The sequence below is a fragment of the Engraulis encrasicolus genome, unplaced genomic scaffold (genome assembly GCF_034702125.1).
Source record: "Engraulis encrasicolus isolate BLACKSEA-1 unplaced genomic scaffold, IST_EnEncr_1.0 scaffold_325_np1212, whole genome shotgun sequence".
Classification (NCBI taxonomy): Eukaryota; Metazoa; Chordata; class Actinopteri; order Clupeiformes; family Engraulidae; genus Engraulis; species Engraulis encrasicolus.
In genome coordinates this window covers 31,881-45,998 of record NW_026945616.1, presented here as the reverse complement: position 1 = coordinate 45,998, position 14,118 = coordinate 31,881, and the positions used below count along the sequence as shown (strand labels likewise).

Sequence of the window (14,118 nt, the reverse complement as noted above, 5' to 3'; positions counted from 1 at the left end):
AACACACAAGACCAGACACAGACACACACACACCAACAGCCTCGCACACACACACACACACACACACACACACACACACACACACACACACACACACACACACACACACACACACAACACACACACAGACACACAGACACAGACACAGACACACACACACACAGATAGAAATGTATGGGCGCCCTAAGAAATCCAAATGGTCCATGCAGGTTGATAGCCTCACATACAAGAATAACATAAGCAGCATAAATTATCACACAGGCTTAAGAGCGATCAAAACATCGAGAGGAGAGAGAGAGAGAGTGAGAGAGAGAGAGAGAGAGAGAGAGAGAGAGAGAAAGAAAGAGAGAATGAATGTGTTGTTTTTCAGCATTACCTGTATTGAAAAGAGAGAGAGAGAGAGAGAGAGAGAGAGAGAGAGAGAGAGAGAAAGATAAAGAGAAATTTAACAGAGACAGAGAGAGAAAGAGAGAATGAATGTGTTGTTCAGCATTACCTGTATTGAAAAGAGAGAGAGAGAGAGAGAGAGAGAGAGAGAGAGAGAGAGAGAGAGAGAGAGAGAGACGAGAGAGAGAGAGAGAGAGAGAGAGAGAGAGAGAGAGAGAGAGACGGGGGGTAGAAGAGAGAGAGAGCAAACAGAGAGAAGATACAGAGAGAGAAAAGAGAGACTGAATGTGTTGTTCAGCATTACCTGTATTGAAACTCAACCACTGGGCACTTGTTGTGAAAGCCAACCACCTTGAGGATGTCTCCCACACGATATCTAGTGAGAAGGAGAGACACAGCAAAGCAAAAGGGTCATTTGACAGTGCATTCATAAATGTAGAGGTCCTTCTAGTCAACATCATGTTACCCAAACAATCGCCTACCACCAGACATTTTGTCTTTTTTGAGCTGCCCGTCACTGACTGACAATGTAATGCAAATGCATGCAGATGGGTTTTAAATAGAACCATTTAGTCTGCTCCCTCCTGCCTATAAAAAACGCCTCATCTGGGCCTGTGCTTGACCAAGATAGTGTAAAAACCCACTTTTCAAGGATTCTGCTAAAATAGCCCATCCACTGCCATTCAAAATTTCAAGCATATCGTGCAACCCTTTAAGATTTTACGCGGGCATTGTGTTAATCCAAAGGAACAATTCTGCCAAAGCAGAGCAGGATTTTGAGACGTTGGGGCGTTTGATGCACCCTAATATATACTAAGCAAAGGTGCTGACCTGAAGAGTCCTGATGCTTTGGTGACCACCAGCTCGTAGTTATTATTATTATTATTATTATTATTATTATTATTATTATTATTATTATTATTATTACCTGAAGAGTCCAGATGCGTTGGTGACCACCAGCTCGTAGTTGTTATTATTATTATTATTATTATTATTATTATTATTACCTGAAGAGTCCGGATGCGTTGGTGACCACCAGCTCGTAGTTGCTTCCCTGCTGCACCTCCTCCATCAGGAGTGTCTGGGGGCTCTCCTCGTCCAGCGAGGCCTCCGGCAGGAACTCACAGAACATGGAGCGAGGACACAACAGGTACTGCCGGCTCTCCTCCCTTTCAGGCCACAGGTTTACACCTATCAAACCTGGAGAGAGAGAGAGAGAGAGAGAGAGAGAGAGAGAGGGGGGGGGGGAGAGAGAGAGAGGAGAGGAGAGAGAGAGAGAGAGAGAGAGAGAGGGGGGGGAGAGAGAGAGAGAAGAGAGAGAGGGAGGGGGATAGAGAGAAAGAGGAGAGAGAGAAAAGAGAGAAAGAAGACAGAGACAGAGAAAACGTGGTTAGTCGTGAAGCATGGACACAACAGGTACTGCTTGTTCTCCTCCCTCTCAGGCCACAGGTTTACACCTATCAAACCTGGAGAGAATAAAATAAAAACAGAGTTGGGAAGAAAAAAAAAACCTGGAGAGAGCAGAGAGAGAGGGGGGGCGATGGAGAGATGGAGAGAAAGACAGAGGGGGGGGAGAGAAGAGAGAGGGAGAGAGAGAAGAGAGAGAGAGAGAGGGAGAGAGAGGGAGGGAACAGAGAGAGAGAGAGGGGGGAGGGGGAGAGAGAGAGAGAGAGAGAGAGGGGGGGGAGAGAGATGGAGGGAGCAGGAAGAGGAGGAGAGATGGAGGGAACAGAGAGAGGAAGAGAGGGAGGGAACAGACAGAGAGAGATGGAGGGAACAGAGAGAGGAAGAGAGGGAGGGAACAGACAGAGAGAGATGGAGGGAACAGAGAGAGATGGAGGGAACACAGAGAGGGGGGAGAGAGGGAGAGAAAGAGAGAGAGAGAGAGAGAGAGAGAGGAAGTAGAGGGAGTGTGTGTGTTAGGCTAAGGTTTTAAGGTTACTGTACGCACGTGCAGGTGCACACACACACACACACACACACACACACACACACACACACACACACACACACACACACACACACACACACACACACACACACACACACACACACACACACACACACACACACACCCACCCACCTACCCACACACACACACACACACACACACACGTGCACACACCCCCACCTACCCTCGGTAGCTGCATAAAAGGGAGAGTAGAATGGCACTCCTTTGCAGTAATGTTGCCTCAGCATCTCTCCATAGATCTGATTGGAACCAGAGTCCACCGCCAGCACCAGGTTCAACTGGGGCCAGAGCCGCTGGGCGATGCCCAGGAAACCCTCCTCTCCCTGGGCACGCAGCTCGGCCGCCCTCCCCGGGTCTGGAGCCATGAGCTTCTCCAGAGCCGAGCGCACCTCCGGCTCCAGCTGCAGCTGAGGGTTGACCCGGCCCAGCTCGATGTCCGCCACGAGCTCGTCCCAGCGTTCCTGAGGAGAGAGAGAGTTAAGGGCGAATATTAAAAGGAACAGTCCACCCTTTGGTTTTTTTTCCTCGATTTTCACATATTTGCAGTATTTCAAACTATTACACATGAATGAACATTCATAAATGTTCTTGTTCAGTATGCAGATGGACATTATTGACATCTCGTAAATGCAATGATTTCCTGTCATAAAGTGCAATTAATTCATTAACATTTACGGGTTTAACCAGATAAGCTTTTGCAGCCAAAACTGTCAATGACTGGTAATTATATGGAATTTAAATCATACTTGTAGTGCGTATTAATATGCGACCTTGCCTCCTCCACTTGCGCTTGTCTCCTCGTCCCGCCTCCTGGCTCCTCCTCCGTGGAGAAAACGATAAAGTTTCCCAGCTGTCAGCCTAGCCACAACAACTTTTGAGGGACTGTTTTTCATTCACCATCCCAATTGCAAATGAGACAAAGACTCTACAATTGAGCTTTTGCAAGATATTGAAATATAATGCTGTTGTCAGTGATGTCATGACGAGAAGCAAGTGGAGGAGGCAAGTGGAGGAGGCAAGGTCGCATATTAAGATGCACTCTTGGATACATTGTGCAGCCCTAATGCCAACCAAGTTTGAAATTTGACGAGTTTGGAATCCCTAACCGCAGAGCGGGGAGACAGTAGCCTGATAAACCAGCCTAAATTGAGACCGGAGTAATTTAGTCTTAGCCTGGTCCTGACCATCCCATAATACTACCATTTCATTTCGTATTCATGGTCTGGCATTTGTTTGCTTTGAAGCGATTGTAGGAAGCAGGAAGTTTGCACTCAGTTATGGTTTGAAATTATTGGACACCTCTCACCCAATCGCTGGCAGTTACTCAACAACAACATAGCGCAGACCAATGGCTCTGGCGCAGATGTGTATGTCATTGTCACGAGCGTCCTCCCCCTTTCGTCCCCACGTGGGGGGCGTATTCGATTATTGGCTGTTTTCTGGGGGGGCGTTGCGATCAAAATTGTACTGCTCCAGGCACTCCACAGAGAAGCACGGCCAGACTACAGTAGTGGAGCCAATCCTTTGGCGGAAGTACGTAGGATGGCTCGCGAGGCTAATTTAGTCTGGCCCTGATTAACGTTACCTCGGACGATTGCTAATGAGAACAACCTGTTGTTTTTTCAAACCACTGCCGACGCTCTGACCAATCGGCAATCTTTGCCGTTGATGTGCTCTCCCAACGGTGTTGCAAGCTTCGTCGCCACTCCCTCAAAACCTCGGCCGCTTTGATTCAAAACAAATTGCTGCATTGTGATCGGTTTTGGCAGAGTCCGGGCACAGTGTTCAAAACGTTCTCAGATCCGAGGCCAAACCCACTCGCAGCTGAAAATTCTCGGCGCCCAGCGGGTGGCGGTAGTTTACCAGACTAGGGAGGCAGACCCTAATGGAAACCAAGGTTGAAATCGACGTCTGAGTTTGGAATCCCCAACCACAGAGCGGGGAGGCATGCCAAGACGTTACCAGACAAACAGAAATCTGTTGTTTACAGATGCACCATATCGATGTGATAGCAGCTTTCCATCAAGCTGTAGATAATATTTAAAATAGTTCAGATTGACATCCCCTGCGAGAAAACGAATATATGGTTTCCAGACTATGTCCCACTTGTAATACTGGAGTAGATAGAGTAGAGTAGAGTATCATTTATTAATTCTGTGGGGAAATTAAAAGGACCACTTCATTCAATTTCAATATGCTGTTGTATTGCTCACGCTACCCTTGACCCTTGATGCCACATTTTTCGTCTCAGCCCCTTCTGAGATATGAGCTATTCTAATGGGGGCAGCGTTTGTTTACATTTTTAAAAAAGTTAACATAGGCCTACTCCAAATATTTTCCCAAAAGGTACCAATGTTTGCTGATGTTGTATAACCTTTTGGATGTTTTTGGGAATAAATAAAAATGTTTTTTTTTTTATGTAAACAAAGCGCTGCCCGCATTGCAATGACCAGGATCTCGGAAAAGGCTAAAGAAGAAAAAAAAAATCTCAGGTACTGACAAGTCCAGGGTAGTGTGAGCATTACAACTGCATGTTGAAATTGACTGAAGTTATCCTTTAAGGTGTCCAGTAGCATGCATATTGCATACAGGTACATAAATACAGAATACACAAGACATTACACACATCATTAAACATATACAGCTCACTCTTACATACATTCAGCCCCAAGGCAGAGTCAAGAAAAGATACTAGAGCTGCTAGACTTGCTGCGGGTGGCGGCGCACCAATAGCCAGGCTACCACTTACTGTACCTGCAGTGCCCTGAAGGCACCAATAGCCAGGCTACCAGTTACTGTACCTGCAGTGCCCTGAAGGCACCAATAGCCAGGCTACCACTTACTGTACCTGCAGTGCCCTGAAGGCACCAATAGCCAGGCTACCACTTACTGTACCTGCAGTGCCCTGAAGGCACCAATAGCCAGGCTACCACTTACCTGCAGTGCCCTGAAGGCACCAATAGGCAGTCTACCACTTACTGTACCTGCAGTGCCCTGAAGGCACCAATAGCCAGGCTACCACTTACTGTACCTGCAGTGCCCTGAAGGCACCAATAGCCAGGCTACCACTTACTGTACCTGCAGTGCCCTGAAGGCACCAATAGCCAGGCTACCACTTACTGTACCTGCAGTGCCCTGAAGGCGTAGAAGACGGTGGATGCGAAGTTGGACTCGATGGTCCCCATGCTGCGGTCCTTGAGGGCGAACAGCAGGTGGAGGTAGAGAGTATCCTTCTCACTCGGCACCTGGAAAGTGATGTGTGATGTGAAAGTGAAAGCAAAGAGGTTGGATATATAATTAGAGGATTCGAAACACGCCCACTCAATGCAAAAGCGTGTGCTCAAAATTTGGGCGTTGTCCCTCCTTCTTCCTCTCTTTTCGTGGTGTTTGCACAGGACGTGCGCTACCGCCATCTACAGCGCTAAGGGTACTCCATTTATTCTCAACCTCAAGACTCCGAAGGTCTCCTAATCGAAGATCTCCTAAAGGGGCGTTCACCCGACGTAAAGTGGATACCGGAAAAGAACCCGCCTGCTTTATCTCACTCTCATATACGATTCTCTGGTGAAAGTGTAAGCCGGATTGGGAAACTCCAACTCCCATTGTCATTGTGACAGAGCACTCCACAGCACACAAGTGTTCACTACACACTGCAGAAAACGAAATTGCATTTATGCATCACCCATGCAAGAAGGGGGGAGGGAGAGAGAGAGAGAGAGAGAGAGAAAGAGAGAGAGAGGGAGAGAGAGAGAGAGAGAGAGAGAGAGAGAGAGAGAGAGAGAGAGAGAGAGAGAGAGAGATGCAGTTGCTGGACCAAAACAGTAGAGTAGACGATGCTGTGTCCCATTTGAGAGTATTTACCTACGTGCAGACATTTGTTCTTAAATTGCATTGATGAACATTTCATTCATTTTATTTTACATTTTATTTCTCTTTATGCAACTCATTCATTACCTGTACCACCACAGGGGGTTAGGCCAGATATCTGATTAACAATTTCATATTGCATTCCTGGTTTATATTACATTCCTAGGAAAATTCTAGCCATAATGAATTATAATGGTGAAGTGCACAGATGGCTTTTGCACGCACTGTCATGAACCTGCCCAATGGATGGCTGGACAATAGGGGAGTGTGACACCTCGAGTGCGTTACAATATGCGGCCTTGCCTCCTCCACTTGTGCTTGTTTCCTCGTACCAGTCTCACTGACGTATCACTGACAACAGCATTATATTTCAATTAGAGATGCACCGGATCCTGATTTTTAGGATCCTGCCGGATACCGGATACCGGATCCACTGCTTAAGATGCTGCCGGATCCGGAACCTGATACCGGATCATACGAAAGGGTTGAAACACATAGCCAACTCACACACGTGGGCCCTTTTTTTACGTTGGCGCAAACTATTTTTAAGACTCATTGGCTTACTGCCACACTGCCTTCAACGGCCGCTTCCAAAGGGCTTTCACTCCATGCAGCGATTGGGGTTGTGAAAGACTGACTGAAAAGCCTAGGCTACATAAAAAGTAGAGATGCCCCAGATCCTGATTTTTAGGTAACTGTCGGATACCGGATCTACTGCTTAAGATCCTGCCGGATCCGGATAGTCTGAAAACCCTATTATCCTGCCGGATCCGGAACCGGATCTTGGATCCTGTACATCTATAATTTCAATATCTTGCAAAAGCTCAATTGTAAACTCTTTTTTCTCATTTGCAATTGAGATGGTGAATGAAAAACAGTCCCTCAAAAGTTGTTGTGGCTAGGCTGACAGCTGGGAAACTTTATCGTTTTCTCCACGGAGGAGGAGCCAGGAGGCGGGGGCGAGGAAACAAGCACAAGTGGAGGAGGCAAGGCCGCATATTGTAACGCACTCCTCTAGTCTTATATTCTATCTGTATGGGCAAGGAAATGTCGGCAAATGTCCCGTCCCGGGAATCGAACCCTGGTCGCCCACATAGCAGTCCAGTGCCCAGCCGTTAGTGCTAGGGCTGCACAATTAATCGAAAATAATCGAAAATCATGATCAAATCGTGAAATCGAAGTCGTGATTTCAATCGTGATTTACTCGTGGCGATAGTGACCTACCTTTGAGAGCGTCCTTGAAGCCAGAACATATTGACAGGATGGTGTTTCTGGCCAGAAATCTATCCACCTAAGTTTCATGCTATTGCCTTTATATAATTATTACTATTCATTTTATTTTGCTCATCCCGCATAGAATTCATTCTTGGTTATATTTCATCTTTGTTATAATTTTCAAAAAAATCTGCGAAAAATCAACAATCGTGATTAATAATCGTGATTACGATTTTGACCAAAATAATCGTGATTATGATTTTTTTCCATAATCGTGCAGCCCTAGTGAGAGCCACTTTGGACCGGGTTTTTTACTTTCCGAGAGCGGGATGTCCGCCCCTGCTGTTTCCTACTCACCTTGAAGGCGTGCTCGGGGGTGGTGTAGAGGTGGAGCATGTGGCGCGAGGAGGCGGGCGTTGAGGAGTTTGGGCCAATAGGGATGCCCGCTGGGGAGTGGCGCAGTGTGGGCGTGTAGAAGAGCTTCAGGGTGCGCTGGAGGCTCTCAGTGGCGGGGAAGGCGCGACGCATGGCGTCCAGGCATATGCAGACACCCTGGAGAGAAGGGGGGGGCAATTAAGTTAGGCTTATAGACATATGCACACACACTATACAGGGGGTTGGTGGGGGGGGTGTAAGCGAGAGAGAGAGAGAGAGAGAGAGAGAGAGAGAGAGAGAGAGAGAGAGAGAGAGAGGGAGAGAGAGAGAGATGGATTAATCTAACAGGGGGACAGAATTGAGTGAGTTCCTATCAATTTGTGTGTATTGAGAGTGCAGCCCTTTCAGATGATTTGGTCCCCGACCTGTTCTAAGCCGCCTGTGGCCCTGCACGCACGCACGCAGGCACGCTCACTCGCTCGCTCACTACCTCACTCACTCACTCACTCACTCACTCACTCACTCACTCACTCCCTCTGTCTGGCGAGAAGCAAATCAAATCTGATGGTCCTTTATTGACATGAATGAAGACTCATTACAGATATTAACCATATGGCTACTCTTTCATAAATACATAAATTCTCTCTCTCTCTCTCTCTCTCTCTCTCTCTCTCTCTCTCTCTCTCTCTCTCTCTCTCTCTCTCTCTCTCCTCTACCTGCAGGAAGAACTCGGTGTTGGTGTCTCTGGTGCTGAGTAGCATGCTGCTCTGTCCCGAGGTGCCCGACGTCATGGCCAACACCAGGGGGCGCTCTGCGATGACCACCCCCTCCTCCCCCTCGGCCACCCGCCGCACCAGGTCCCTGTAGTGCTCGTAGCCCGTCACCGGGTGGCGCTGGCGGAACACCTCACAATCTGTGGAGTCAATGATGCAAAGTTGAGAAATAGTAACAGTTTTATCAAGTCTTGTTACTTATATTCATGTTGACTGTAACATGTGATGTAATTGTGATGAAAATAATTTCCCTTTGGGGACAATAAAGGCTATCCATTACCTACAATATCTATCTATCTATCTATCTATCTATCTATCTATCTATCTATCTATCTATCTATCTATCTATCTATCTATCTATCTATCTATCTATCTATCTATCTATCTATGTAGTGACCAATACCAGATACAAAGTCATGTTATTGAAAACCATTCACAAGTAACCACGTGCATGACACTGTCACTTTAAGGGGAGTGGTCATTCGATTCTGAACTTACACAACGTCTGATTTGCAGTTTCATTCAATCTGAATGAACCTTGAAAACGTGCAATAATTACATTGCAATACTTGTATTTGTAGCTTACTTCCGCGTGTTTAGTTTCGTAATTTTAATGTGGCAGGTGCCGAATGCTGTGGTTACCCAACGTCTCCTGGACGCGGTCAACTCCTAAACGCTGTTTGGACGTTGTTACTGTGTTGTTTGTTGTTTGACACCTTGTGTGCTGTAGCGTGCATAGTGTTGGCCATGTGTCCTTACCTTTAATTGAATCAAAGTCATACTGTTTCCCGTACAGTGTGTTCTTGTTCTTCTGTAACCTTTTCAAGAGCGTCTCCTCTTGCGCGCGCCGAACGTCTTGTGTATCCTTCTCCAGTTTTGCTCTTTGCCTCTTCCCGAGCCAACCCACCAACTTGACGGCGAAGTACTGGCTCAGGAGGCCGCCCAAAGCGCGGTTGTCTCCCTTCACTCTCCCCCTGATGTCTTTCCAAATCAAAGCCATTCCGCCAAGAGACAGGACTGCGACAGCACTTGGTAGAGGACGAACCATGGCAGACAGTCCTGTTACAAAACGGATAAGTTGCAGTTATGTCAATAGTTCACAAGATGGTGCTGTAATGCCATTGCAAACCGAACATACTGTATTACAGTGGAATAGTTTCCAGAACAGTTTCTCTTTTGACAGCTTCCGTTTTTCTAATGCGATATTTTGGTAGCCTACTGTAGTATATTGTACTTATGACGTGGTCCAATATTTATAAGGAGGTAACATTTAAATGTCCAGTAACAAGAGGTGTCTGTCACATATCAATACCCTATTACAGTTACTGTAAAGGCCCGCTACTGGTTGGTGATGCGTTTACAGTTGTTTACGCATAGAAAAGTCTCAAGGCTGTGTGTGTTCACTGAAGATGAACGACCACCGAACACACAAACATCCGATATCTTACCGACATACTGACCGACCACGACCATAACAGCTAGAATCCCAACAATCCCCGAGTACAGGATCACTTTGGAACCAAGTTTTTCCATCCTCTCCAAAGCCTCGTTAAGATGACCAACGTGAAATGAAATAAAATTGGTCTATCTATGCCATGTCTTTCTCAAAACAACGTAACTAATATCATCAAATCACTCATATTTGCTGTCAAATGTTGCGCAGTTTAACTTGAATATTTTAGCTCAGCGTGTGTTATACGCAGGCAAAAGTCTGTGCGCAGGCATGTTGCATTTGTTGGCAAACAAGCTTTACTTCCTTATTCCAACATTAAGCAGCATGACATCATGCGCACACGTAGACTACACGCGATATCACTAGGTGTCACCATTGCCCCTACTCTTATTTCCTTGGACTTTTTGGGTTCATTTTTGCCTGACTTGAGAGCTTAATGTTGGCCCAACTTTTTATGTATAGTTCCCTTTGGCCATAGATTTCTTTAATGTGTTTCATTAATTATGGAGATTCTTTTATGTGTTTCATGATAAGCCTGCCTGATTAAAGAAGTGATGAGAATGCAAGAAGTTCTCATGATGCTCTCACTGCAGGAGTGCCAGGGTGTGCCGGTACGGGGTACAAGCAGGGCCGCCAACAGGGGGGACAAGGAGGTATGTTGTACAGGGCCCATGCAGATAAGGGGCCCAGAATTGGGTCCACATTACATTGAATGTATTGGGTAGGGTAGGTTGGGTTCAGATGACTTCGTCCCCGGACCAGCAAAAGCTGTCAGTGGCACTGGGTACAAGTAAGTGTGATTCTTAGGGACAATTTTAAGCTGATATGGGTACTTTGAAGGCTTACATTATATTTTAATAAGCCTACTGTTAGACTACCTTTGGGCTATGTCTGTAGCACCTCTGTCTGTATTGTGAAAGCGAAGAAAGCCCATTGGGAAACTCCAAGTCCCATTGTCATTGTGACAGCACTCCACAGCACACAAGTGAACACTGCACACAACAAAATTGCATTTATGCCTCACCCGTGCAAGGGGGCAGCCCTCAGTGGCGCCCCATGTTGAGCAGTGCGGTGGGACGGTACCATGCTCAGGGTACCTCAGTCATGGAGGAGGATGGGGGACAGCACTGGTTGATTACTCCCCCCACCAACCTGGCGGGTCGGGAGTCGAACCGGCAACCTCTGGGATGCAAGTCTGACGCCCTAACCGCTCACCCATGACTGCCCTTCTGTATTGTGTTAGTCATTCTAATCTTGTGATGAGGCAGCCCGACGTAGCACGACCACTCACGCTTTTGTGATGATGCAAATAAACAGTAAAATCATTGTTAGTGACGCTGGACCAGTTTCCTTCCATTGTGTCCTTCCATTCAGGAGGTGACAAGCAACTCTTCTTTTTTTTGTCTTGATGAAGCAAATGAATAGAAAAGTTATCAGTGACATTAGAATGACACATTTAAATCCCTTTGTCATGGGGGAGTTGGCCAGATGATGTAGAAATAGAATGATCAATGGGCATATTTACGCACATGCAGTGGTGTAGTCTACGTAGAACGCGGGTATACGGAGTATACCCACTTCTGAATTTCAGGGATTTCAGTATACCCACTTAATATTAATTGATCCGTTATTTTGAATGGCACAAATATTTACAGTATACCCACTTCAAAAATGCTCAAATAGATGGTATATCCACCATAAAAAGTAGACTACACCGCTGAGCACATGGGATATGAGTCTGGCCTGGGTCATTTCACAACCCTCAATTTCTCAAGCCCCACTTCCTGTCACATTTTCACTATCTGAAAGATTTTTCGGTGGTCTTTTACGACTTTATTTAACAGGGCAGCGTGAGAGGTGGACAGGAAGCGAACCGGGAGAGAGACGGGGAGGGGTCGGCAAAGGACCCGGGCCGGGAATCAAACCCGGGTCAGCCGCATGGCAGGCGAGTGCCCTACTGGTTGGCCACGGCAGGGCCTATCTTCACTATCTTATCACATTAAAGGCATCACTAAATACCAGTTTATTGATGTGCACTTAAACATGGTTAGTGAAATTAGAATGATTGATGACAGTCCCTTATGAAGCCTAGCCTGGGCGAGTAGCCGACTGTTGACTCCGTCAATCAGTCTGGCAAAAGCCATGAGGAACGCGTCTCCGTGGACGGAGGGAGATGGTCTGATCCACTGGCGTGCACAGACATTTTGGGGGGCAGGTCCTGGGGTGGTTGTGGGGGGCATGTGGAACTGGCGGCTGTCACGCTTCGGTTATAATTATTTTTATTTTTTTAATCACATTTTAATGAACATTCCACAGTAAGCTAAACCAAACATTTAAAAATGTTTAAAATTATGAATATTATGTCGGAAAGTAAAAATAATTAGATTACCATGCCGAGAGCATAATTTACCGCATGGACTAAAAGGTGTACTGTCGCTTTAACTGTGTGTCTCCCAGCGCAGCAGTTGAACATACTTGCAGTCATCAGGAAGCGATTCATTCAGATTCCTTACTTGGAAAACTCTGCATCTCCGATTATTTTTCCTCCATTAGTACTGATTTTAATTAGTTCATGTGTGTTTTCAAACTGTTAAGACCAATATTAAAGCCCAACTATCATTGCAAGACATTATCAAATCGTATTACACTATTGTGAGTGAAAACTGCTTCTTTGGGTCGGAGATTGTATCCGTGTAAGTAATAACACTTTTCTGGAGGTGTCATTAAACACAATCCTGTTTACCGCCGCATAAGACATTACTGTGCACCCTGTTATTATTGCTGTGCAGAAGGCTATAAGTGGCAGATTTGCTGGAATTCACCCACAAACTTTTTTTTCCTCCCTGGCCATGACCGCTGTTCTGTTCCATGCCGTCTGTTACAAATGTTTGGCGCGTTGCATATTTCATCAGGAGGCAGACGTTTTCCCAAACATATCTACATGAATCCTCTCGCTGTTTCCCAAACATTCTACAGAACAGGTTCATCGTTGGACCTGAAACTGTTTGAGCAACTTCTGGATTCATTAGCCTATAGGCTAATAATGGTTGTTACAATCATGTTACACCGTGTTAATTGTTGACATAACTTGGGCTACCTCTTCTGCGGTAGATTTGATAAATGCACAATTACCAAAGTCTCATTATAAAAGTCAAGGCTCTATGTAGGCTAGATCACTTCCAAAGTCACTCACAAGCAACTTTCAACATCTTTAGGCTATTGACTGCTACCTGGCTGTAGGGGAGAACGGTGGGGGCTGCCCGCCACACTACTGCCTGCGCAACGCGCTTCCGAATCTTTCAGTCCAAGCGCGCTCACGTTGACAAATGGAGGGATGTGTGCCGTTGGAGGGGGCATGAGGCATTATTATCACGCGATTTTAATTGACAGTCATGTCTAAATGATGATGGGAACATCGACTACAGCGTTAACCCTACATTTAAGGAATACAATAATAAAAAAATAATAATAAAAAACGAACTTTCAAAAGGGCACTTTTGTCCGTTAAAGGCAACTTGGTGCTGCCCAAGCAACACCTCGTGTCTATCTGTGCACGCCTATGGTCTGATCCTACTCTATCATTTAAATTAATTGCAGTTCAAAACTCAAATTAAATTCCATATTGTGCTTTATTAGCATGCCTGTTACGTTATAGCGTCGCAAAAGCATACAAATAACAAAAACGAAAGTGTGAATATAGTTACTTTAACCAATCAGTAACGGAGCTCTCGGGTAAAATTCTACGTCACCACTCTCAACTGTTTGCTAATTGGCTAAACACTGAGAGAACCGAGCTCGAGGCTTTTGCCAGACGATGTGCGGAGCCAAAATCTTTGGGTGGAGTACATGGATAGCGTCGCCAGGCTATATGAAGCCTACTTTTAATATGATGTTGATTATAGGCCTATCACTTACATTACCTACTTTTACAATCCAGTGTATATTAGCATGTGTATCATTATGTAGGAGCAGTTTGCACAGACCTGTGTGTGTGTGTGTGCGTGCCTGTGTGCGAGCGTGCGTGCGTGCGTGCGTGCGTGCGTGCGTGTGTGCGTGTGTGCGTGCGTGCGTGCGTG

At 46.0% G+C, this 14,118-nt stretch overlaps 1 protein-coding gene across 1 annotated transcript; it reads right to left on the bottom strand.

Moving 5' to 3' along the window:
* Window positions 1-662: 662 nt before the first annotated feature.
* LOC134443445 (uncharacterized) lies at window positions 663-10,319 on the bottom strand. The gene is made up of 8 exons (XM_063193229.1): window positions 10,038-10,319; window positions 9,349-9,648; window positions 8,533-8,729; window positions 7,799-7,993; window positions 5,485-5,604; window positions 2,523-2,820; window positions 1,395-1,587; window positions 663-763 (listed from the first exon to the last, which is right to left on the bottom strand). Exons 1-8 carry the CDS (start codon window positions 10,120-10,122, stop codon window positions 688-690), a joined length of 1,464 nt encoding a protein of 487 aa, XP_063049299.1. The 5' UTR covers window positions 10,123-10,319; the 3' UTR covers window positions 663-687.
* Between the last annotated feature and the right edge of the window lie 3,799 nt (window positions 10,320-14,118).